The sequence below is a fragment of the Hyla sarda genome, chromosome 8 (assembly GCF_029499605.1).
Source record: "Hyla sarda isolate aHylSar1 chromosome 8, aHylSar1.hap1, whole genome shotgun sequence".
Classification (NCBI taxonomy): domain Eukaryota; kingdom Metazoa; phylum Chordata; class Amphibia; order Anura; family Hylidae; genus Hyla; species Hyla sarda.
The window spans coordinates 163,446,764-163,472,310 of record NC_079196.1 but is presented as its reverse complement, the minus strand read 5'-3'; the positions used below and the strand labels follow the sequence as shown (position 1 = coordinate 163,472,310).

Sequence of the window (25,547 nt, the reverse complement as noted above, 5' to 3'; positions counted from 1 at the left end):
CCTGGTTTATCAGACATAAATAAGAATAGAAGGATATATGAAGCTTTTCATAATACATGGAGGCATCTCACATGGTTCCCCAATGTATTTACACACACCTCAGCTTTCTATTATCCTACAAAGTAGTCGAATGGACTGCTTGGGTAATTGTGAGCTGTTCACAGGTATAGTGGTGACTACGGGTGAAGAGCTCCGGTGTGCTGTAGGCTACTCAGTGAGATATTACAGCATATCTGTTGCTCTGAGACACAGAAAGACAGACCACAACAGGTCGCACAATCTCTAAGGTAGAAAAACCTTTAAAGGACTCCTCCCAAGACAACTGGAGGCAGTAATCGCTGCCAAAGGTGCTTCAGTTAAGTACTGAGTAAAAATGTTATATTTGTTTTGTTGAATATATTTGTTTTTTCTTTATACAAATTGTCATAGGTGTGAATCCCAGAGGTAAGACCCACGTCTATTTGGAGATCAAGCGCGCCCCCCCCCCCTCCCCCTGGAAGTGGGCAGGAAGCCAAAAACAGGGAAGGCTTGTGAAACTCCCATTATCACTAGAAGCTATGCAGACAATAGCTCTGTGAGCTGGGCTGTGTCCTAACATCCAACTTATAAGTTTAGCTAGGAAAGCTACACTGTTTATGCAACTCCTATTAACCTCTATGGAAGTTCTATAAATAGTGTAAAACAGCTGCCTTACGACCAACGAAAACCACAAGCAGACTGGAGGGTACTAAATCTCAGTTTATCCAGAACAGTTAGTGACTTTGTTAATGAACATTCACCGTCTAGTTTGTTATTGCAAACGTCCGCACAGATATTTTCTCAGCAAACTTTTGAATAGTATACTGGACTCTACAGATTCTGCTGATGAGATCTTAAGGTGCCCATAACCCTATACTTAAGTCAACCAAACCTGTCATTACCTATGGATTCAGCTGTTTAAAAAGTGTATGGCTGCCTACTGACTTCACTGACCGAGGATGTCTGCAGAGAGAAGGGCCAGAGCAGCCAAAAGAATTGGCTCAGTGGATACAGATGCATACAAAGAAATGCCTGCCATGTGATTTTACTGGGAAGATACCAGTTTAATCCCTTAACGACGAAGGACGTAAATATACGTCCTGGTGAGGTGGTACTTAACGCACCCGGACGTACATTTACGTCCTAAGCATAACCGCGGGCATCGGAGCGATCACAGCCAGGGACCCGCCGGTAATGGCGGACATCCGTGGATGTCCGCCACTAACCCCTCATATGCTGTGATCAATACAGATCACGGCATCTGCAGCATCGCGGTCATTTAAATGGATGATCGGATCGCCCACAGCGCTGCCGTGGCGATCCGATCATTCAGCATGGCAGATGGAGGTCCCCTCACCTTCCTACGCTGCCTTCCGGGCGTCTTCTGCTCTGATCTGCCTTCTCGCAGACCAGAGCAGAAGATGACCGATAATGCTGATCAGTGCTATGTCCTATACATAGCACTTAACAGCATTAGCAATCGTATGATTGCTATAAATAGTCCCCTATGGGGACTATTCATAGGAATCGCCGCGTGCCTAAATATCTGAACTATTAAAATAAAATGTTAATGATACCGTACGGTGAATGGCGTGAACGTAAAAAAAAAATTTATAAAAAAAATGTATTAAAAGTTTTATATTAGCTTATATTAAAGTTATGGTCTTCAAAATAGGGGGATCTTAAACATACTAATTTGGTTAAAAAGTTTGCGATTTTTTTTAAAGCGCAACAGTAATAGAAAAGTATGTTATCATGGGTATCATTTTAAATCGTATTGACCCAAAGAATAAATAACGTAATTTTTACCGTAAATTGTACGGCGTGAAAACAAAACTTTCCAAAATTGGAAAAATTTTGGTTTTCTTTTTTAGGCTGGGTTCACACTGTTTTTGCCATACTTTTTTTAATCCGTTTTTCTAAAGAAAACCGTTTGGCAAACAAACGGATGGAACAGTAAAGAAAAAAGTAAGGCGTATGCGTTTTTAAACAGTATACTGTTTTTAAAAGTGCATACAGTTCCGTCAGTTTTTATAGAAAAAAAACCCATGCGTTTTTGAAAATTTTGTCCATTTTTTATGGGAGGGGTCTTGGGTGGAGACTTTAGGATTCAAATGCGCATGTGTAAAGTAAAAACGTATACGTTTTTCCCATATGGAACCGTATACATGTGCGTTTCCCATTGACGTCCATGTTAAAAAAAACAAAAAAAAACGTATGCGGTTGCAGTACGGTTTTTAAACCGGAGACAAAATCGTAGTCAACCACGGTTTTGAATCCGGTTTAAAAACCGTACTGCAACCGCATAAGTTTTTTTTTTTAACATGGACGTCAATGGGAAACGCACATGTATACGGTTCCATACGGGAAAAACGTATACATTTTTACTTTGCACATGCGCATTTGAATCCTAAAGTCTCCACCCAAGACCCCTCCCATAAAAAATGGACAACATTTTCAAAAACTTATGTTTTTTTTTTTTTTTTTATAAAAACTGACGGAACTGTATGCACTTTTAAAAACAGTATACTGTTTAAAAACGCATACGGTTTACTTCTTTCCATACTGTTCCATCCGTTTTTTCTTTAGAAAAACGGTTTGAAAACAGTATGGCAAAAACGTAGTGTGAACCCAGCCTAATTTCCCCACACATAGTATTTCTTTGGTTGCGCCATACATTTTATGGTAAAGTGAGTGATGGCATTACAACGGACAATTGGTCGGGCAAAAAACAAGCCCTCATACTAGTCTGTGGATGAAAATATAAAAGAGTTATGATCTTTTGAAGGAGAGGAGGAAAAAACTAAGACGTAAAAATAAAATGGTCTGCGTCCTTAAGGCCCAAATGGGTTGAGTCCTTAAGGGGTTAATATAGGACTACAGTATTCTTCTATGGGGTTATGAACAGATAAGTCTATAAAAGTCTTCTCAATAAATCACTTTACCTTACACCTCTCCAGACACATTTCCATAGAGAAATATAAATGCTACTAACAGATGTTTTTTACAAAAGGTTTGTAAAGTGGCCCTTTAGGAGCAGATCGGTACCTAAAACCGTATTTTAGTATCTTTCAGGAGCCCATTAAAAACCCCAGACCCTTTCTGTATGTTAGTTTAGCAGGATGGCTGTATGGCCATTTATATATATTATATTGCCTAAGAATGGAAAAATACAAAATACTGGAGAAGTCTAGAAAGAAAGCTTAAAAAAATAAAAATAAAAATAAAAAATAAATGATATAATATTATATATATATATATATATTATTTACACAATATTTATCTGCACTCTAATTTTTTTTGCACTAATGGTGACTGTGAAGAAGGGTATAACCTTTCAAAACGTGTTGTCGTCCCAATAAACCAGTTATCCTGCTTCTAACATCCTGAAGTACCTGATTGCTTTTTCCTGCAAACAGCCTATTGAAGTATCCAGCTTTCCAGAGTGACCGTCCAAGCATTGCTCCAATCACCCTCAGAGGATCTGAACTGTGTTTCTGCACTTCTGCTTGATGTCTTGTAAGTTTCCTTACACATCCCTGCAGAATATGAGAGTAGCAGCAATGGTTCTCTATAGCCGCCACCACCCCGTGTATTGCTCTATTTCTATTACACACAGGCCATGCTTGTAGTTAGTAGCTATGTAGATAGATCTGTGTAGGAGTCGTATACATAAAGTGGTACAGAATTTACAACCAAGACCATCTATAAAGTTGCAACATTTATTTAGATGCACTGAAACAATAATGGTTGCAAATGTGCCCATAGCCATGTAATGCTAACATAACAGCTTTTATAGGCTTGTCATGTACATACTAAAGAGTTTCTATTTGGGATGCACTATGGCTTTATAAGTCTGGAAAATTGGCGGAGTCATCTAAACAAGTCATCTAAGTTACAGATGATACACTACTATGAATCTGGTTATACAGGAATAATAATCTCATTGCGCCATGTTACCCATTCATTAGAGAAGTGATTGAGAGCACTGTAAATCAAGTGCACTGTCATACATCACAAGTGCAGCCAGAAAGACATCACTGAATGCCAAAGGTGGAATCTGACAGATCCTTGTGGGCAAAGTGAGTTTACAATAAAGTACATCCAAACTTGTGTGTGTCAGATCCCGTCAGCACATAAGGTCACTACACACTGGCATCAGCCTGGATTACATTACTATTGACTATGTAAGGGAATGACTCTCCAAATAAAATCACATGCAGTGACCCTGTGTACCGCACTTTTATACCACAATTAAGTGTGTATGAGTACAGAGCACAATAAAGTCTACAGACGAACATAGGAGAAAGCAACCAAACGTATAAAGTGCCACCATAAACTTCACTGACGAGTATTGGCATTTACTTATGACAGTCTTTGCAGTATTACACATGATAGCAGCGGATTTCCACATACAGAATATTTTTCTCTAAAATTGTCTTGTATCCTATTAGTCCTTTAGGCTACTCGTGTTTTCCAGACAGTTTGCCTCCAGCTGTTTTAAAACCAACTAGCATGCCTGAACAGCCAAAGGCTGGGAGTTGCAGTTTTGCAACAGCTGAAGGCACATCGTTTGGAAAACACTAGGCAACTCTATGATATGTTCATGGTTTCTAGGAGGACATCCACCCAATAAATTCTATTTTTCTCTAACCAAATTATTCTCTCAAATAAAAATAAAAATGCCCATTCATACTCCGGAACCTATTAGTTATACTATGTATTTGCTGTTTACCTCAGCATCATGGTTGTCATATAAAAAAGAACCCATAACACTATGACAGGTTGTCAAATTTTTTACCTCAACAAACAGTGCTGCAAGCTGCCAGCAGTCAAACCCCCCTGCGATTTAAAATGTCTCCCCTAACTGGAGTACTCTTAACCCCTTAACGACAATGGACGTAAATGCACGTAATGACATTGTGGTACTTCCCGCTCCTTGGTTTACATCTACGCTCCAAATGTATTTTAGATCAACGCGTCTTCAGACGTGGTGATTCTGTGAAGATGACTTCTGTTTTCTAACAGCAGGCATCTTCACATGTCACCCAAGGGGTATTTAACCCCCTCCTGTTACAGCGATTGGAAGGAACATCGTACAGTTCAATCATTCAGCTTCATTTCAGCCCCCGTGACTGGGTAATACATGGTGATTAGCGCTGTCCGAGACAGCGCCAATCACCATTCATTAAAGGAGGGAGGTGGCAAGGTTGTTACTCCTCCGATTGCTGCCATTGGTCGGTCAGGACCAACCGACCAATGGCAGCACAATCTAACAACTTTGAAAACTCCTTCCCCCAGCTTTGCCCGCTGACTTGAGTCCGGACAGTGAGTGGAGGAAAGAGTTCGGCAGCGGGTCTAGTGTGCAGTGTCTACAGACCTGTGGGAGGTGCACGGCAACTGCGGCGTCTGCTTCCAGTGACCGATTGAGAGTGAGCTATAGAACAGGCAGGGACAGCTAGTGGGTTCTGTGGGTCTAGGTGACCCAGTGCATTTTGCTGCTGCAGCCTGCCTACATCTATCTATCTATCCATTTTACCCCTGCTTTGCAATTTAGGGGGGGGGGGGGGGGGGGGAATTGGTTCCCCCTCTACCCCTTCTGAAAATGAAAACTTTGGGGCTACACCAGCATGCTAGTGTAAACTTTTTTTTTTTTTTTAAAGCAGTAAAAGGGGAAAAAGACCCCCAAAATGTGCAATGTAACTTTTTCTGAGTATGGAAATACCCCATATGTGGGTGTAAAGTGCTTTGCGAGTGCATGGCAGGGTTCAGACATAAAAACTCAAATAAAATAACCACTGCACTGAAAACTGCACCCCTCAAGGAATGTAACAAGGGGTGCAGTAAACATTCAGACCCTACAGGTATCAGATTTTTGGAACAATGAGCCATGAAAATAAAAAAATATGTATTTTTTTTTTTTAACACTAACCTGTTGGTGTAGCCTTACAGAGATAAATGGGGAAAAAGACCTCCAAAATTTGCAACAACTTTTCTCTAGTATGGTAATACCCCATATGCGGACGTAAAGTGATGTGCGGACACACTGCAGAGCTCATAAGGGAGTGAGCGCCATCAGCCTTTTTGAATTTGTCTGGAACGGAGGCCAGGAGCTGTGTGTGTTTGCAAAGCCCCCATTGTGCCAGGACAGTGGAAATCCCCCACTAGTAACCACATTTTGGAAACTACCCCCCTCAAGGAATACAAGAAGGTGATTCCAAGATTTTTGGAACAGTAGGCTCCGAAAATAAAAAAAATATATATTTTTCAGCGCACTGTTCAAAACATTTTGGAATTACTGTTTGGGGATAAATGATCACTGCACCCCTTGTTACGTTCCTTGAGGGGTGTAGTTTCCAAAATGGTTTCACACATTTGGGGGGGGGGGGGTTCTGCTGTTCTTACACCATGGGGACTTCCTAAATGCAACATGCCCCCCAAAAACCATTTCAGCAAAATTTGCTTTCAAAAAGCCAAATGTGACTCCTCTTCTGAGCATTGCAGTGCACTCGCAGAGCACTTAACATCCACATATGGGGTATTCCCATACTCAGAAGAAATAGGGTTACAAATTTTGGGGGACATTTTCACCTATTATGCCTAAATTTACACATCTGACTAACAAAAAGTAGTCAATCACCAGTGGGGTGTTAAGGTACAATGTACTCCTTGTTATGTTCCTTGAGGGGTGTAGTTTCCGAACTAGTGTACCGTGTAGGGATCGACCGATGTTGATTTTTTAGAGCCGATACCGTTAACCTGTGAACTTTCAGGCCGATAGCTTATACCGACATTCCGTGCATTTTAATCCCCCCCAAATATCCTTGGTGAAATGAGGGTGCGTGTGTGTATGTTCGGGTATACCCTGATAAACTGTTTCTGGCCCTGCAGAAGCTGCTGTAGATCAATGATTTAAAGCGGGCTCTTTAAATCAATGAACTGCAGCGGCTTTTGCGGGGCAAGAGACCGCCTGCTTCTCTCCCCTTGCCTGTCCTGGGGTCCTGAGTCCAACCACCACCGCTGCCCAATTGCCTCCCCCTGCCTATCCTCTGGCCAGAGACCGCCACCCCATTGCCTCCCCCATCCCCGGTTTTATAATTACCTGTTCCCAGGGTCCGCACTACTTCTGGCTCTGGCGGCGTCCTGAGCAGTGACTGTGCGCCGGGCCACTGACGGCAACATCGCGTGTAGGACGTCACTCGTCATTGTGCAGCGCACAGCAACAGCGCAGGATGCTGCAGGAGCCAGAAGTACCACAGACCCCGTGAACAGGTAATTATAAAACCGGAGATTGGGGAGGCAATGGGGCAGCGGTGGTTGGACTCAGGACAGGCAGAGGAAGAGAAGCGGGCGGCGGTCTCTGGCCCCGCAAAAGCCGCTGCAGCTCATTGAATTAAGGCGCCCGTATTATCGGCAAGGTAATTGCCGATACTGATAACTTAGAAAATCGTGATTATCAGCCCTCTACTGCACCCGCAGAACACTTTACATACTCGAGAGAATTACATACTCGAGAGAAATTGGGTTACAAATTTTGGGGGCTTTTTCTCTTTTTACCCCTTGTAAAAAAAATCAAAAACTGGGTCTACAAGAACATGTGAGTGTAAAAAAATGATTTTGAATTTTCTACTTCACTTAGCTGCTATTCCTGTGAAACACCTTGAGGGTTAAACTTTCTGAATGTCATTTCAAATACTTTGAGGGGTGCAGTTTTTATAATGGGGTCATTTATGGGGTATTTTAATATGAAGGCCCCTCAAATCCACTTCAAAAACTGAACTGGTCCCTGAAAAAAATTCAGATTTTGAAAATTGTGAGAAATTGGAAAATTGATGCTGAACTTTGAAGCCCTCTGATGTCTTCCAAAAGTAAAAACATGTCACCTTTATGATGCAAATATAAAGTAGACATATTGTATATGTGAATCAATATATAATTTATTTGGAATGTCTATTTTCCTTATAAGCAGAGAGTTTCAGTTAGAAAAATGCAAAATTTTCAAATTGTTCATGAAATTTCGGAATTTTTCACCAAGAAATGATGCAAGTATCGATGGAAATTTACCACTATGTCAAAGTAAAACATGTCACCAAAAAACAATCTCGGAAGCAAATTCATAAGTACAAGCATTCCAGAGTTATTAATGCTTAAAGTGACTGATCAGATGAGCAAGAAATGCTCTGGTCCTTAAAGGGGGTACTCAGGTGAAAACCTTTTTTCTTTTAAATCAACTGGTGAAAGAAAGAAACATATTTGTAAATCGCTTCTATTAAAAAATCTTAATCCTTCCTGTACTTATTAGCTGCTGAATACTACAGAGGAAATTATTTTCTTTTTGGAATGCTCTCTGATGCCATCACGAGCACAGTTCTCTCTGCTGACGTTATTATAATAATAACAACGCTTTATTTATTGTTGTCCTTAGTGGGATTTGAACCCAAGTCCCAAGCACTGCAAGGCAGCAGTGCTAACAACTGAGCCACCATGCTGCCCTTAGCATACATCTGCTATGCATGGTTGCTAAAATGGACAGAGATGTCAGCAGAGAGCACTGTGCTCGTGATGTCATCAGTGTTCCAAAAAGAAAGGAATTTCCTCTGTAGCATTCAGCAGCTTATAAGTACTGGAAGGATTAAGATTTGTCTATAGAAGTAATTAACAAATATGTTTAACTTTCTGCCAACAGTTGATTTAAAAGAAAAAAAGGTTTTCACCGGAGTACCCCTTTAACCCCTTAAGGACCCATTTTGGCCTTAAGGACTCAGACAATTTAATTTTTATGTTTTCATTTTTTTCTCCTCGCCTTCTAAAAATCTTAACTCTTATATTTTCATCCACAGACTAGTATGAGGGCTTGTTTTTTGCGTGACCAGTTGTCCTTTGTGATGACATAACTCATTATATCATAAAATGTATGGCGCAACCAAAAAACACTTTTTGTGGGGAAATTAAAAAGAAAAACGCAATTTTGCTAATTTTGGAAGTTTCGTTTTCACGCCGTACAATTTACGGTAAAAATGACGTGTGTTCTTTATTCTGAGGGTCAATACGATTAAAATGATACCCATTATTACATACTTTTATATTATTGTTGTGCTTAAAAAAAAAATCAAACTTTTTAACCAAATTAGTACGTTTATAATCCCTTTATTTTGATGATCTCTACCTTTTTTATTTTTCCGTATAAGCGGCGGTATGAGGGCTCATTTTTTGCGCCATGATCTGTACTTTTTTTTTTATACCACATTTGCATATAAAAAACTTAATACATTTTTTCTAAAACTTTTTTTAATAAAATGTATTAAAAAAGTAGCAATTTTGGACTTTTTTTTTTTAAGTTCACGCCGTTCACCGTACGGGATCATTAACATTTTATTTTAATAGTTCGGACATTTACGCACGTGGCGATACCAAATATGTCTATTAAATTTATTTTTTACGCTTTTTGGGGGTAAAATAGGAAAAACCGGACGTTTTACTTTTTTTATTGGGGGAGGGGATTTTCCCTTTTTTTTTTACTCTTGCATTTTTTTTTACACTTGAATAGTCCCCATACCATGATTGCTAATACTGATCTGTTCTATGTATAGGACATAGAACAGATCAGTGTTACCAGCTATCTTCTGTTCTGGTCTGCTCGATCTCAGACCAGAGCAGAAGACGCCAGGAGGAGGAAGGTGAGGGGACCTCCGTGCGGCGTTCTGAATGATCGGATCCCCGCAGCAGCGCTGCGGGGGATCCGATCATTCATTCATTGAAATCGCGCACTGCCGCAGATGCCGGGATCTGTATTGATCCCGGCACCTGAGGGGTTAATGGCGGACGCCCGCGAGATCGCGGGCGTCGGCCATTGCTGGCGGGTCCCTGGCTGCGATCAGCAGCCGGGATCAGCCGCGCATGACACTGGCATCGCTCCGATTACGCACATTTTAAAAATCCTTACATTTTAAAAATCCTAAACCTTTCAATTTTGCACCTAAAAATCCATATGATTGCTTTTTTTGCGCCACCAAAAAATGCAAGTCATTTTACCCCAAAATCTACTGCGAAACAGGAAAAAAAATAAATCATTGTGCAACAAAATTGAAGAAAAAAAATCCCATTTTGTGACTTTTGAGGGCTTCCGTTTCTACACAGTACATTTTTCGGTAAAAATGACACCTCTCTATTCTGTAGGTCCATACAATTAAAATGATACCCCACTTATGTAGGCTTGATTTTGTCATACTTCTGGAAAAAATCATAAGTACATGCCAGAAAATGTATACATTCAAAATTGTCATCTTCTGACCGCTATAACTATTTTTCCACGAATGGGGCAGTACGAGGGCTCATTTTTCTTTATCGATACCATTTTAGTTTTGATCTGACTTTTTAATTGCTTTTTATTAATTTTTATATGGTATAAAAAGTTACCAAAAATATGCTATTTTTGAGTTTGGAATTTTTTTGAATTAACTATTTTTTTATGATTCAGACATTTACGCTCGTGGCAATACCACACGTTTGTTTTTATTTACACACTTTTTAAATGGGATTTTAATTAGGGAAAGGATTAAATCACATTTATTAACTTTTTCCCACTTTTTATGCAGTGTTATAGCCCCCTCTGGGGGCTTTAACATTGCATATATTGATTGCAGGCACTGTTCAATGCATTGCCATAGAAATGTATAGATCAGTGTTTTCTGCGCACCTCCCACTGTCCTCTCAGCTGTTCGGGACGCCGCGATTTAACTGCGGCAGTCCCGAACAGCTCCGCTGAGCTAACCGGCAGTGTATTCTCCCGTTTTAGATGCCGCAATCAACTTTGATTGCAGCGTCTAAAGGGTTAATACCGGACATCAGCCCGATCGGCGATGTCTGGTATTAACCACAGATCCTGTTTGCTGATAGCAACCACGACCCCGCAGATACAAAGCGTGCTCAGCTTCTGAGCCCGCTTCACAGATCGAGAGCTGGCCAAAGGACGTAAATGTATGTCCAAGGTCATTAAGGGGTTAAGCAAGGATTGAAAGGAGAGCTTTCTATCAATGAGGCGAAGACACCCAGGACTTTTGATTGGTCAGGCTATGGAGGTTCAGACCCCAAATGATCACTACAACAAGCTGGAAGAAGTGCTAGCAACACTAAGCCAACTATATCACATTACCTTACATGATAGGCATGAAGACATTTCTGTTATGGTGAAAACCTTACAAACTATACTTATCACAGTCTTTTTCACCCAATGAGTAATAATGGTATGTCCCACACAAACATGCCTATTCACCACTATAGGGCATACATGGCATCACTTTTCTCCCAGGAATAAAAAAAAGTATTAAGAAACCTAGAGGCCCATTGGCTGGAGCCTATGATCAGGTGACCGACTCTTCTATCAAATGTTTATTACTGGTCTATGTAAAAATCAGACCAATCACCCCATAAACCCCATCTTGGTTATTGGCATCTTTCACATGTACAATAAAATGTTGACATGTGCTGCTAACAAAAATGATTGTTTAAACCCGTCCCTAGAGTGTGGTGAACAACACTGATAGATTTCCTATATTATCAATCTGTGCTGGAGTTCATTTGCCCTTATAAAAATGGCTCGAATATGACGAGTCCACAGATGTCTGCAGTTGAGGAGCGTCAATACAAGTCAACTATGGAGAAAAGGAAATATGTTAGTTTGCTTTTATACCCAAACAGCTATGCAATGGTGTATGAAACTGTTAGCATCAAATGCAGCAGTCTATTGTAAGCTGATAGCAGATGCCAAATGTATAAAATTGCCTTTTTATTTCTCAGCCAAGAGTCCGAGAGGAGGGGCTAAGCTGCTCTGGTGTCACAGCCTGGAACACCTCCTAGTCCCTGGTTGACTGACATATAGAGCCTTAGACATCAGGTAGGGGCTGGGTGGTGAGGATCTGTGAAGAGTTGTACCAGGCTGTGGTACTTGAGCAGCTTGGCTCCACCCATCACAGAAATAATTTGCTTTTAGGGTAGTGTCATGTGTGCCATATTTTGCTGCTGTGTATTTTTCTATCACTGAAGACAATGGGTAGCAAAAATCAGCTGCAGAAAATATGCAGCAAAATAAGGCACGTTTGACCCTGCCCTTATATGCCCGGAAACCACAATCAGCTCCAGAAAGGTTTGATTTTGCTTTTATATCTTAACAGCTATCCAATGAAGTCTGCACCCAATAGCAGCACATACAGCTTTAAATCTAATATGTCTGGATGTATGGGTGCAGCCCAAGAAGATGTTTTATGTGTTGCATAAAAATGTAGCATTGCATAGAGTCAGACTCCACTCCAATGCGTTTACAAGGTATAGCAATGCTTTGAAAGGAGTGCAGTCATAGTTTATACCTTGCTATGTTGTGTGCAACACATGAAATTAATCAGAAAACAAATTTGCTTCAGACCAGAGGTGGGTTCTTTAGTACTTGTGCTACAACGGCCTACCCTCCGAGGTCAATTCTGTGCTTGGCTGAAGACCATGGTACATGGGTGAGCTGGTTCCTTTTTCTTCTATGCACTATGGGGACAGCAATGTTTCCAGGATGGCAGTATTTTAAATGTTGGCCTTTCTAATCTGTTCTAATCTGTTTCCTAAAGAGATGCGGCCTCTCTAACTATGGCAGTAAAAATAAATGCTCCCCCATACAAGCATGCATGTTTATGGGAAACCAGGGAGGGGTTGATGTCCAACAGGTATCTAGGTATAAGGCCAGCTCACTAGATGCATGATTCTCATCATTTGTTTCACAATTTATTTTATCTCCTTCGGACCGCCACTATGTGTTCTAATGGTGGCCACTAAGGGGCTTCATTCTGCTGCTTACACCTTTTTATAAGCTCTGCATAGGTACCCTGTGTCAGAGCAGGTGCATTAGTGCTTTTGACACCCGAGCTCCTGCTTAAAGGGGTACTCCACCTCCCTAGACATCTTATCCCCTATCCAAAGGATAGGGGATAAGATGTCAGATCGCGGGGGTCACGCTGCTGGGGACCCCCAGGATCTCGGCTGCAGCACCCACCTGTACGGCTTCCACCTCACACCAGCAACGCTCTTCCGCCATTGTGGTGGGGATCCGAAGCCTCCAGCGTTGCCGGTGTGAGGTGGAAGCCGTACAGGTGGGTGCTGCAGCCGAGATCCCGGGGGTCCCCAGCAGCGGAGATGTCTAGGGATGTGGAGTACCCCTTTAAACCCTTAGATGATTCAGTCAAAAGTCACTGAACAACCTAAATTAATCCAGAATTTTTAATTCGATTCCAAAACAGAAATTCAGTATTGTACACAGTGCAGCAGAATCTCATTGAAGACAATGGAATGAGGTTGCTTCGGATTTTCCAAGCAGAATTTCTGTGCACTGCAATTCTGTAGTGTAAATGGGACCTTAGCATTCTCCATTAATTCATAACTATCTAGGGGAATACAAGGATTGGGACAACGCAAAGTTATAACAAAAGACACCCCAGATTACTTACGGGACAGACATACTGGGAAAACCAACAGATTTTCTTAAATGCTTTATAAGAAGTTGAGTGACTTTGTAATAAACTTGGAGGTCTCCATTCTTTACAATTTTCAATATTGTCACGCCATCAGAACACACAAATATGTATCAAAGCTGATGCAAAGGAAAAGTCCAGTAGTTGCCAACTAATCCGGACACTGCAGATTCCTTTAGAAAATTCCTTTTTAGGGTCAGTAGCCTGCACATATTTGATGATCAGGATTTGATCCTGAAGCTGTGTTCAGTCACACAGTTTGCTTAAAATGAAATCTACAGCTTTAACCCGATAACTACCATGGACATCTATGCTCGTCCAATGGCCGTTAACGGGGTATGGCGCGGGCTCCCGACTCAAGTCCGCTTCATATCGGCAGGCCCCCAGCTGATTCCTGTAGCTGGGAGCCGGCCTTAATAGCAGACATGCGGCGATCGCCGTGGCCGGTTATTAACCCTTTAGATTGCCGCTGTCAAAGGTGACAGCGCCATCTAAAGGTGCATGTATTCAGTCCCTGGTGGTCCAGTGAATACTACAGAGGAAATTTTCTTTTTGGAACACAGAGCTCTCTGCTGACATGACCACAGTGCTCTCTGCTGACATCTCTGTCCATTTTAGGAACTGTCCAGAGCAGAATATGTTTTCTATGGGGATTTTCTCCTACTCTGGACAGTTCTTAAAATGGACAGATGTCAGCAGAGAGCTCTGTGATTCAAAAAAAAAAATGAATTTCCTCTGTAATATTCAGCAACTAATAAGTACTAGAAGGGTTAATATTTTTTAATAGAAGTAATTTACAAATCTCTAACTTTCTGGCACCGGTTGATTAAAAAAAAAAATTTCTACCCGAGTATCCCTTTAAATACTGTACATCAAATATGCGCTGGATACTGTACGTGTAAATAGACCCTTAAAAAAAATCACAGACACCAGTCTGGTAGCCTTTGAAAACTACATTATTTTACTATTTGACTGACTGGCTGGCTGGCTGTGTTCACACCTGCATCAGCAGCTACTTTTCTTTTGTCATAGATCAAAAAATGTTAGAGACTAAGAACTACCAATCCCACTGACTTACAATTGGGTCTGTTATATATGTCTGCATGATAAGCTATTCTTCTCCATCAAATGCAACTCTGCAAGAAGGTGCGAACATCTGCACACAACTGTACAGATCTGAAACTTTTTCTATGGCCTTTTTCTGTGGCCGATATTATCGAGCGATAATCACGATTTTGGGCATTATAGTAGTGCTGGGCGGTATACCGATATGGATTTTTGCCCATACCGCTATACCGGTCGGGCCCCTCCCCCACCCTCCGAGTCAATAAAAAAAATAAAAATAAAATAAACTTACCAGTAATGGGGGTGGCCCGGGCCATCCATCCATCCTTCCTTCCTGTTGTGTCCGGTCTTTCTCCGGGGGTCCGGTCCTCTTCTCTACTCCGGGCAGGCTCCGGCCTAGTACGCTGCATAGACGCCGCTACGCCGTGACGTCAGGTGCGTCGCTGCGCACGGGCGTCACTGCGCATCGCGTCTATGCAGCGTACTAGCCCGGAGCCTGCCCGGAGTGGAGAAGAGGACCCCCGGAGAAGGACAGCCCGGACCGGTGCACCCTCCACCCGGAATGCTGCCGGACACTACAGGAAGGAAGAATGGATGGCCCGGACCACACTGACAGGTAGGGGAGAGAAGCGAGTGGTGGCGGCGGCGGCCTATGGCACCGCAAAAGCCACTGCAGTGCATTGATTTAAAGCGCCCGCTTTAAATCAATGACCTGCAGCGGTGTCGAGGGGGGATAAATAGCCGATAACTTATACCGGAATATCGGTATAAGTTAATCGGCTATCGGCCCTAACCTCCACCGATTATCGGTATCGGCCCTAAAAAAACGATATCGGTCGATCCCTAGTGGTACTCAATACACAAATTTTATTATCTAAGGAGTTCCTCAAAGATCATGTTTTCAGGGGTCATTTTGTTTTATTTTTGGGAATTTTTTTGATCATTTTCCACCATTGATGGAGAACAAAGCTCCAATCCAGGAGACTATAGAGCAGTGATGGCGAACATATGGCACACATGCCACAGGTGGCACGCCGAGCCCCCTCTGTGGGCACGCGGCCATAGTTCGCCATGTATGCTTATACAATCGGTCGCACAATGAAGGGGCCGGCCGGGCCACACGGGAGCAGACAATTAAACAAAGGAGCAGAGCCGGGCTCCGGCGGTAAGTTAGCTCCCTGCAGCGCGGCCCGGTCCCTTCACTGTGTGGCGACTGACTGTCTCCTCCCAACAATGCAGCGCTGGGGGGTGAATTAACCCCACCATGGACAGGCGCCGGTAATAAAAGGTGCAGCCGTGCAGCAGGCGTATGAAGAGAGCTCAAGAGCTGAGCTCTCTTCAGGCTGGCTAATGCCGGACATCACCTATCCGAGTGATGACCGGCATTAACACTTTAGAGCTTCAAAGCTGATTGCGGCGTCTAAAATGCTGGTGACTGCCGGTAGCTCAGTAGAGCTGATCGGGACACCAGCAGCATAATGTTGCCGGGTCCCGATCAGCTGAAAGGACAGACTGAGGTTACCGGCCTCCCTCATCGGCGCTCCAATAATGCTGATAGCCTTTGCAGGCTGCAGTAATGGTGCGCCTATAACACTGATCACTGCCGGTAGAACAGTCCCCATGGCAGTTTTTTTCCTAACAGGGCGCTTCCAGCTGTTGCAAAACTACAATTCCCAGCATGCCTGGACAGCCTTCGGCTGTCCGGGCATGCTGGGAGTTGTAGTGTTTGAACAACTGGAGACACACTGTTTGGAAAACTCTGCCCTATGGGGACTAAAAAAAATTGTAAAAAGAAAATGTAAAATAATGTTTAAAGCAGCCCCACCCCCAATAAAAGGTTAAATCGACCCTCTTTTCCCCCATTTTTATATAAAATAATGTTACCAAAAAAAAAAAATTTGTCACATGCGCAAATATCCAAACTATTAAAGGAAAACTGTCCGCTTTCTCCCCCCGCACTAATCAGCAGTACTGGCTGGTAGTGCGGAGGACGCTGATCAGTTTGAGCCTTACCGTGCGTGCCCAGATCCGCCATAATCATCTTTTTTCAATATATGAAAATGAGGTGCTAACTTGCACCGATCAGGCTAACTGGCACTGTGAAGTCACAGAAGATTACAGCAGAAACAGCAGGGCGGAGCCGGGCACGGTAATGCTCAAACTGATCAGCGTCCCCCGCAACAGCAGTCAGTACCACTGGTTAGTGTGGAGGGAGAAAGCGGAAAGTTTTCCTTTAAAATATAACTAACGAAAACAAGAGCTTATTTAGGTAATGCACCACCAACCATCAGTGTGTTTTCTTTACTAGAATGTTAACAAAAGATGTTAATTAGTTATGGCAACTGTATGAGCGTTTTTTTCTAAACTTAAACCTCAGTATTCCGATTTAATTGCTGCGCTGGCACTTTGAGGGGAAAAAAGTTGGCGTGCATTATGGTTTGGGCACTCGGGCTCAAAAAGGTTCGCCATCACTGCTCTAGAGCATCTACAATGCTCAAAAAAAATAGAGGGAACACTTCACAACACCAATATAACTCCAAGTCAATCACACTTCTGTGAAATCACACTGTCCACTCAGGAAACAACACTGACTGACAATCAATTTCACATGCTATTGTGCAAATGGAACAGACAACCGGTGGAAATTATAGGCAATTAGCAAACACCCCCAATAAAGGAGTGGTTCTGCAGGTGGTGACCACAGACCACTTCTCAGTTCCTATGCTTTCTGGCTGATGCTTTGGTCACTTCTGAATTATGGCGGTGCTTTCACTCTAGTGGTAGCATGAGACGGAGTCTACAACCCACACAAGTGGCTCAGGTAATGCAACTCATCCAGGATGGCACATCAATGTGAGCTTTGGCAAGAAGGTTTGCTGTGTCTGTCAGCATATTGTCCAGAGCATGGAGGCGCTACCAGGAGACAGGCCAGTACATCAGGAGATGTGGAGGAGGCCGTAGGAGGGCAACAACCCAGCAGCAGGACCGCTACCTCTGACTTTGTGCAAGGAGGAGCAGGAGGAGCACTGCCAGAGCCCTGCAAAATGACCTCCAGCAGGCCACAAAATGTGCATGTATCCACTTAAACTGTCAGAAATAGACTTTATGAGGGCCCGTCATCAGGTGGGGGTTGTACTTACAGCCCAACACCGCGCAGGACGTTTGGCATTTGCCAGAGAACACCAAGATTGGCAAATTCGCCACTGGCGCCCTGTGCTCTTCACAGATGAAAGCAGGTTCACACTGAACACATGTGACAGAGTCTGGAGACACCATGGAGAACGTTCTGCTGCCTGCAACATCCTCCAGCATGACCGGTTTGGCGGTGGGTCCGTAATGGTGTGGAGTGGCATTTCTTTGGGGGGACGCACGGCCCTCAATGTGCTTGCCAGAGGTAGCCAGACTGCCATTTGGTACCGAGATGAGATCCTCAGACCCCTTGTGAGACCATATGCTGCAGCGGTTGGCCCTGGGTTCCTCCTAATGCAAGACAATGCTAGACCTAATGTGGCTGGAGTGTGTCAGCAGTTCCTGCAAGAGGAAGGCATAGATGTTATGGACTGGCCGCACCCGTTCAAGACCTGAATCCAACTGAGCACATCTGGGACATCATATCTCCCTCCATCCACCAACACCACGTTGCACCACAGACTTCCAGGAGTTTGAGTTTAGCTGGCTTTAGTCCTGGTCTGGGAGGACTTCTCTCAGGAGACCATCCACCACCCCATCAGGAGCATGCCCAGGCATTGTAGGGAGGTCATACGGGCACGTGGAGGCCACTATTGAGCCTCATTTTGACTTGTTTTAAGGATATTACATAAAGTTGGGTCAGCCTGTAGTGAGGTTTTCCACTTTGATTTTGAGTGTGACTCCATAGCCAGACCTCCATGGGTTGATAAATTTCATACATTCACACTAAAATGTGATAATTTGTGTGATTGTTGTCAGCACATTCAACTATGTAAAGAAGAAAGTATTTCATATAATTGATTCATTCAAATCTAGGATGTGTTATCTTAGTGTTCCCTTTATTTTTTTGAGCAGTGTATAATCCAGTGGGTCACATTAACTTGCACATATCATATGGAACGTATTTACACATCACAACTGACATGGGGCCTAAAACACCATTGTAAAACCTGCACAAAACAGGGAAGTAAATAGGTTTCTGCATCGCTACACATGGTGGATATTGCTAGCATTTCATTCAAAAGGAATCCCTGTTATCTGTCTGCGCAAAAGTATCCATATAAATGCAATAGCTACATCTGCCATTTCCACTATAAACATGTTTGCTTCAATGTGAAAACGGAGCAGATTTCTCCTGACAAAAGCAAAGAATCAGTCATGATAAAATCCCTCTACTCTGAAATCTTCTGTCCGGGGACAGTGATCAGGCCAACCCCATATACATTAGATCCTGCCAATCTAATCAATGCCAGCAGGTTCTCCAGATTTGTGTGTATGCCCAGCTTCTAGCACAGACAACTAAAGAGCATCCAGACCTCTCCAATGCCAGGACACGTCTTGAGTATGTCTGTTATGTTTCTCATGACTTGAAAGCGTCAGATTCCCAGTTTGCAGTTTGGGCATTTGGCACTGGACAGATCCTCTTTCTGAGGGAGATTTATAAAAATTTGTGCAGAGGAAAAGATGCTGAGTTGCCCTTAGCAACCAATCTGATCACTTTTCATTTTGCAGAGGCCGTGTTAAAAATGAAATAAGTTATCTGATTGGTTTTCATAAATCTCCCCCTCTGTCTGCAGTTTCTAGTATTTTTAGTGAATACAAAGAAAACACCTCAAAAAGGTCCACCATATGTCATCTGACGCTATAGGGAATAAGAGGTCAGTCCAGCAAAAAAGGAGGAATCTTCTTATGTAGATATCACCAACTTCAGAAAGTGCAGAAGTCTCATCACTGCAAAAGCCCGTCTGTGAGGGTAACTTTACCTGGACCATAGGACCCGCCCCCCTCTGCAAAGCAAATTGAGAGAAGGACAACTGACAGGTCACACCGACAATCTTCCTAATACAGAAGTTTCCACTAATCTATACAGTGATTACACAAGCTACAATGGCCACAGGTTAAAGTATTTTCAACATACAATGGGCTTCCCTGGACCATTGCAACTTGAATTTTTTTTTTTTTTAATGAACTGGTCCCAGAAAGTTAGACAGATTTGTAAATTACTTCTGTTAAAAAAAATCTTAATCCTTTCAGTACTTTTTAGCAGCTGTTTGCTACAGAGGAAAACATTTTTTGAATTTCTTTTTTGTGTTGTCCACAGTGCTCTCTGCTGGCACCTCTGTCCGTGTCAGGAACTGTCCAGGGCAGAAGAAAATCCCCATAGCAAACCTATGCTTCTCTGGACAGTTCCTGACACGGACAGGTGCCAGCAGAGAGCACTGTGGACAACACAAAAAAATTAATTTAAAAAAATTAAGATTTTCCTCTGTAGCATACAGCTGCTAAAAAGTACTGAAAGGATTAAGATTTTTTTAATAGAAGTTATTTTCATGTCTGTTTAACTTTCTGGCACCGGTTCATTTAAAAAAATAAAAAAAGTTAAAAAAAATAAAAAATTTAAAAAATAAAAAATTCCACCAGAGTATCCCTTTAAGAAGCGATCATTTGATCCCGGCTGTTACTGTATGGGCCTGACTGTCTATAACAGCCAAACTCCTGCTGCTTATCATACAGCACAGCTACTGATTCCACTTCAAGTATTTGTATGTTATTAAGGGGTGTTCCCAACTCTCAGTTGTCCATAGAGTAAGGAAGCGTTTCCCAACCAGTGTGCCTCCACCTGTTGCGAAACTACAATTCCCAGCATGCCCGGACAGCCTTTGGCTGTCCGGGCATGCTGGGAATTGTAGTTTCGCAACAGCTGGAGGTACACTGGTTGGGAAATGCTGGAGTAAGGAACAAGTTGATTGCAGGAGGTCCATTTGCTGGGACCCCCACAATCACCAGTGTGCTTGTTAAAGGGGTACTCCGGTGAAAACCTTTTTTCTTTTAAATCAACTGGTGGCAGAAAGTTAAACATATTTGTAAATTACTTCTATTAAAAAATCTTAATCCTTCCTGTACTTATTAGCTGTTGAGTACTACAGAGGAAATTCTTTTCTTTTTGGAATGCTCTCTGATGACATCACGAGCACAGTTCTCTCTGCTGACGTTATTATAATAATAATAACGCTTTATTTATTGATGTCCTTAACGGGATTTGAACCCAAGTCCCCAGCACTGCAAGGCAGCAGTGCTTACCACTGAGCCACCATGCTGCCCTTAGCATACATCTGCTATGCATGGTTGCTAAAATGGACAGATGTCAGCAGAGAGCACTGTGCTCGTGATCTCATCAGAGAGCATACCAAAAAGAAAGGAATTTCCTCTGTAGCATTCAGCAGCTAATAAGTACTGGAAGGATTGAGATTTTTTAATAGAAGTGATTTACAAATATGTTTAACTTTCTGCCACCAGTTGATTTAAAAGAAAAATGGTTTTCACCGGAGTACCCCTTTAAGTGTTAAGAAGCCCCATAGAAAACCAGTTAAGAAGGGGCCACCCATGGGACCTGCGCTGTATTAATTTCAGGGACAGTTTTCCTCAGTTCTGGTTAAGCCCCTGCAGTCGAACTCACACCTGCTTGTTATGCCCTGTCTTGTGGATAGGAAATAACTTAGCAAGATGGGAACTCCCTTTTAAAGAAGCTCAGCAGAACAGTGACCACAGCAATCAGAACATAGTGTCAGGCAAGGAATTACAGGACATCTAACTTTACCCTACACCAACCTTCTTTGAACTAGGTGACAGGGGGTTTCCTATGCTTATAAGTATGGAAGTCCTGTCATTAACAGCACACTATCTATACAGAGTGCATGGTGGGACCACTTGGTGCAGGCTCCATTGTGCACTAAAACAAGAAGTGTACTAACAGATCTAGAATCTGAAGAATCTGACTAAAATAGAGAAGCCCTCAAGTCATATGTACAGCATGGATCCCACAGACTCCAATTGGTGCAGTGTATGGCTCCCAAAATCCTGGGACGCAATCTTTACACTCCTAAGTTTAAGTATAGCTCACAAAATAAACATTTACTGTACAACTGCTTTGGATACAGATGCATCATATATACAGTATATTAACAGTGAGGTTTAAGTATTATCCATAAAGTTATTAAATAGACTATAGAAATGAGTGGAAGGTAAAGTGTACAGGGCAGAGCTGTTAGCTATATACAGACTGGCACTACAGCTGGCATCATTCTAGTTCTCCATGGTGGATCCTTACAGTAAGTGATGGGGCACTGGCTGTATACACAACATGCTAGTAAGTGTGTATGATCCCCCCTCCCCCGGTGATGACTCTGCACCACGGTGGGTGATGCCGACATCATCTCTGCAGGACACCTAGCCGGGTAACCCTTCGGCTGCCGGGCAGGAGTGTGATGTTTACCAGGCAGCGCCCTCCTCGGAGCCGGCACCAGGGACTGTAGCTGATGGCACACTGCATAGCAGTCAATACCCAGTGATGTCTGGAGGGGGCACACACCACGTGGTCAGGAGATATATATATATATATATATATATATATATATACACACATACATATGTATACACACTATAGGGATGGGTAATGGCCACTACTATGGAGAGTGATGATGGGAAAGGGGTTAATATGCTGCACAATATAGAAAGGTATATAGAGCCCTGTATGGATGATGCTGCACAATATATAGAAGTGTATGCGGCAGTGTACGGGGGTGATGCCGGCCTGTGTCGGGCCCTACATGTGAGTGATGCTGCACACTGTATGGGGGGTGGTGATGACTGGCAGTGACACTACACGGGAACACAATGATGCTGCAGCCTCCTCCTGTACCTTCCATCTCCATGTCCTCGGGTTCGCTGAGCTGCTGCTCCCCGGGCTTCTGCTGCTGTTGCTGATGGTGGTTCATGTCTCTGGCTTCGGCCTCAGAGGCCTCGATCAGTCCTGCTCGCTGCGCCGGCGTAGATTTGGGCTGTAGGCCCGGCTGAGATGGGGCGGAGAGCGGCCTCGGCAGGGCCTGCGCAGCGGCTGCAGCCTGGGCCTTTCCCGCGGGCGCCTGCAGATGAGCCGGAGGAGGGAGAGCAGAGGGAGCCGGCGGCAGGGATACGCGCACGTATTTGCTCGCTATTCGCCCAATTTCGGCGCCTTGGAGGGGATAGGCGCTGGGGATGCTGCTCCCCGGGGGCCCTCAGCGGCGGCAGTGGCAGTAGTGACACTGGCCGCACGGAGGCAGGAGGCGGCGGTGGGGAGGCGTTAGTGGGCCGGGCAGGTCCGGACCGCGGCCAGCTCTAGTGCTTCTAATCTCAGGCGGCGCGCCCCTGCTCATTGGGTAGACGAGAGCACAGCCGGTGCAACGGGAGCTCTGCGGCCTGACCCTCTCCGGAGCCACCGCGTCTCATGTACCCCGCTCCCCTCACACACTGCACGGCCGAGCCCCGGGCCGCTTCTTTCCCTGAGTGCAGGGCGGGAGCAGGCGGCAGCCACCGTCACCCAGCGGCCCTTCTCCTGACCCCTTTCGTGCTTTGCTCTTTCCCTCTCCTCAGCCTGTGTGTGGAGACGCCAGGCTCTCAAAATGGCGGCTCAGTGAAATGTCACATCCGCATGGGGCAGCGTGAGAGGAGGGAGGGGGGAGGAGGAGACAGAGGGGGAGATAATCAAAGCGTGAGACCGCCACATCCCTCCTCCTTCAGCGGCTCCCGGTATTCAACGTCCTCCTCACACGTGCCCGCTGTACACAACATGGTCATATAGTGCCAGTGTGCATGGCCAAACACTACTACCTCACACTGAGCCCCCTTATTACTGCCACACACGACCATCTCTCACTGAGCCCCCTTATTACTGCCACACACTACCACCTCACACTGAGCCCCCTTATTACTGCCACACACGACCACCTCTCACTGAGCCCCCTTATTACTGCCACACACGACCACCTCTCACTGAGCCCCCTTATTACTGCCACCCACGACCACCTCTCACTGAGCCCCCTTATTACTGCCACACACGACCACCTCATGCTGGGCACTGTTATTACTGCCACACAGTGCCACCTCACCCTGAGCCCCCTTATTACTGCCACGCACGACCACCTCTCACTGAGCCACCTTATTACTGCCACACACGACCACCTCTCACTGAGCCACCTTATTACTGCCACACATGACCACCTCACACTGAGCACTGTTATTACTGCCACACACTACCACCTCTCACTGAGCCCCCTTATTACTGCCACACATGACCACCTCACACTGAGCACTGTTATTACTGCCACACACTACCACCTCTCACTGAGCCCCCTTATTACTGCCACGCACGACCACCTCTCACTGAGCCCCCTTATTACTGCCACACAATACCACCTCACACTGAAACCCCTTATTACTGCCACACAGTACCACCTCACACTGAGCCCCCTTATTACTGCCACACAGTACCACCTCACACTGAAACCCCTTATTACTGCCACACAGTACCACCTCACACTGAGCCCCCTTATTACTGCCACACAGTACCACCTCACACTGAGCCCCCTTATTACTGCCACACAGTACCACCTCACACTGAGCCCCCTTATTACTGCCACACAGTACCACCTCACACTGAGCAGTTATTACTGCCACACAGTGCACCTCACACTGAGCCCCCTTATTACTGCCACACAGTACCACCTCACACTGAGCCCCCTTATTACTGCCACACAGTACCACCTCACACTGAGCCCCCTTATTACTGCCACACAGTACCACCTCACACTGAGCAGTTATTACTGCCACACAGTGCACCTCACACTGAGCCCCCTTATTACTGCCACACAGTACCACCTCACACTGAAACCCCTTATTACTGCCACACAGTACCACCTCACACTGAGCCCCCTTATTACTGCCACACAGTACCACCTCACACTGAGCAGTTATTACTGCCACACAGTGCACCTCACACTGCGCCCCCTTATTACTGCCACACAGTACCACCTCACACTGAGCAGTTATTACTGCCACACAGTGCACCTCACACTGAGCCATCTTATTACTGCCACACACCACCACTTATCACTGAGCCCTGTTATTAGGCTGGGTTCACACTACGTTTTTCAACTACGGTTCCCACATACGTTTTCTATCAAAAACCGTATGGGGAAAAAAACGGATGGAACAGTATGGGAAAAAGTAAACCGTATGCGTTTTTAAACAGTATACTGTTTTTAAAAGTGCATACTGTTCCGTCCGTTTTTATAGAAAAAAAACCCATACGTTTTTGAAAATTTTGTCCATTTTTAATGGGAGGGGTCTTGGGTGGAGACTTTAGGATTCAAATGCGCATGTGCAAAGTAAAAACGTATATGTTTTTCCCGTATGGAACCGTATACATGTGCGTTTCCCATTGACGTCCATGTTAAAAAAAAAACGTATGCTTTTGCAGTACGGTTTTTAAACCGAAGACAAAATCATGGTCAACCACGGTTTTGACTGCGGTTTAAAAACCGTACTGCAACCGCATACGTTTTTTTTTTTTAACATGGACGTCAATGGGAAACGCACATGTATACGGTTCCATACGGCAAAAACGTATACGTTTTTACTTTGCACATGCGCATTTGAATCCTAAAGTCCCCTCCCATTAAAAATGGACAACATTTTCAAAAACTTATGGGTTTTTTTTCTATAAAAACTGATGGAACTGTATGCACTTTTAAAAACAGTATACTGTTTAAAAACGCATACGGTTTACTTTTCCCCATACTGTTCCATCCTTTTTTTCCCCATACGGTTTTTGATAGAAAACGTATGCGGGAACCGTAGTTCAAAAATGTAGTGTGAACCCAGTCTTACTGCCACACACTACCACCTCACCCTGAGCCCCTTTATTACTGCCACACACGACCACCTCTCACT

At 44.0% G+C, this 25,547-nt stretch overlaps 1 protein-coding gene across 4 annotated transcripts in view; it reads right to left on the bottom strand.

The window, feature by feature from the left end:
- The window catches only part of USP7 (ubiquitin specific peptidase 7), a 144,034-nt gene that overhangs the window by 94,396 nt on the left and 24,091 nt on the right, over positions 1–25,547 (bottom strand). Inside the window, exon 1 of one of the 4 annotated variants that reach the window (XM_056536910.1) lies at positions 22,480–23,452. The exons of 2 other annotated variants lie outside the window; for them this stretch is intronic. In XM_056536910.1, coding sequence (XP_056392885.1) covers positions 22,480–22,555 — 76 coding nt within the window. In that variant the 5' untranslated portion in view covers positions 22,556–23,452. Of the gene's footprint in view, positions 1–22,479; positions 23,453–25,547 lie in introns of those variants that run through there. One more of the 4 variants, XM_056536912.1, reaches the window with a different exon arrangement.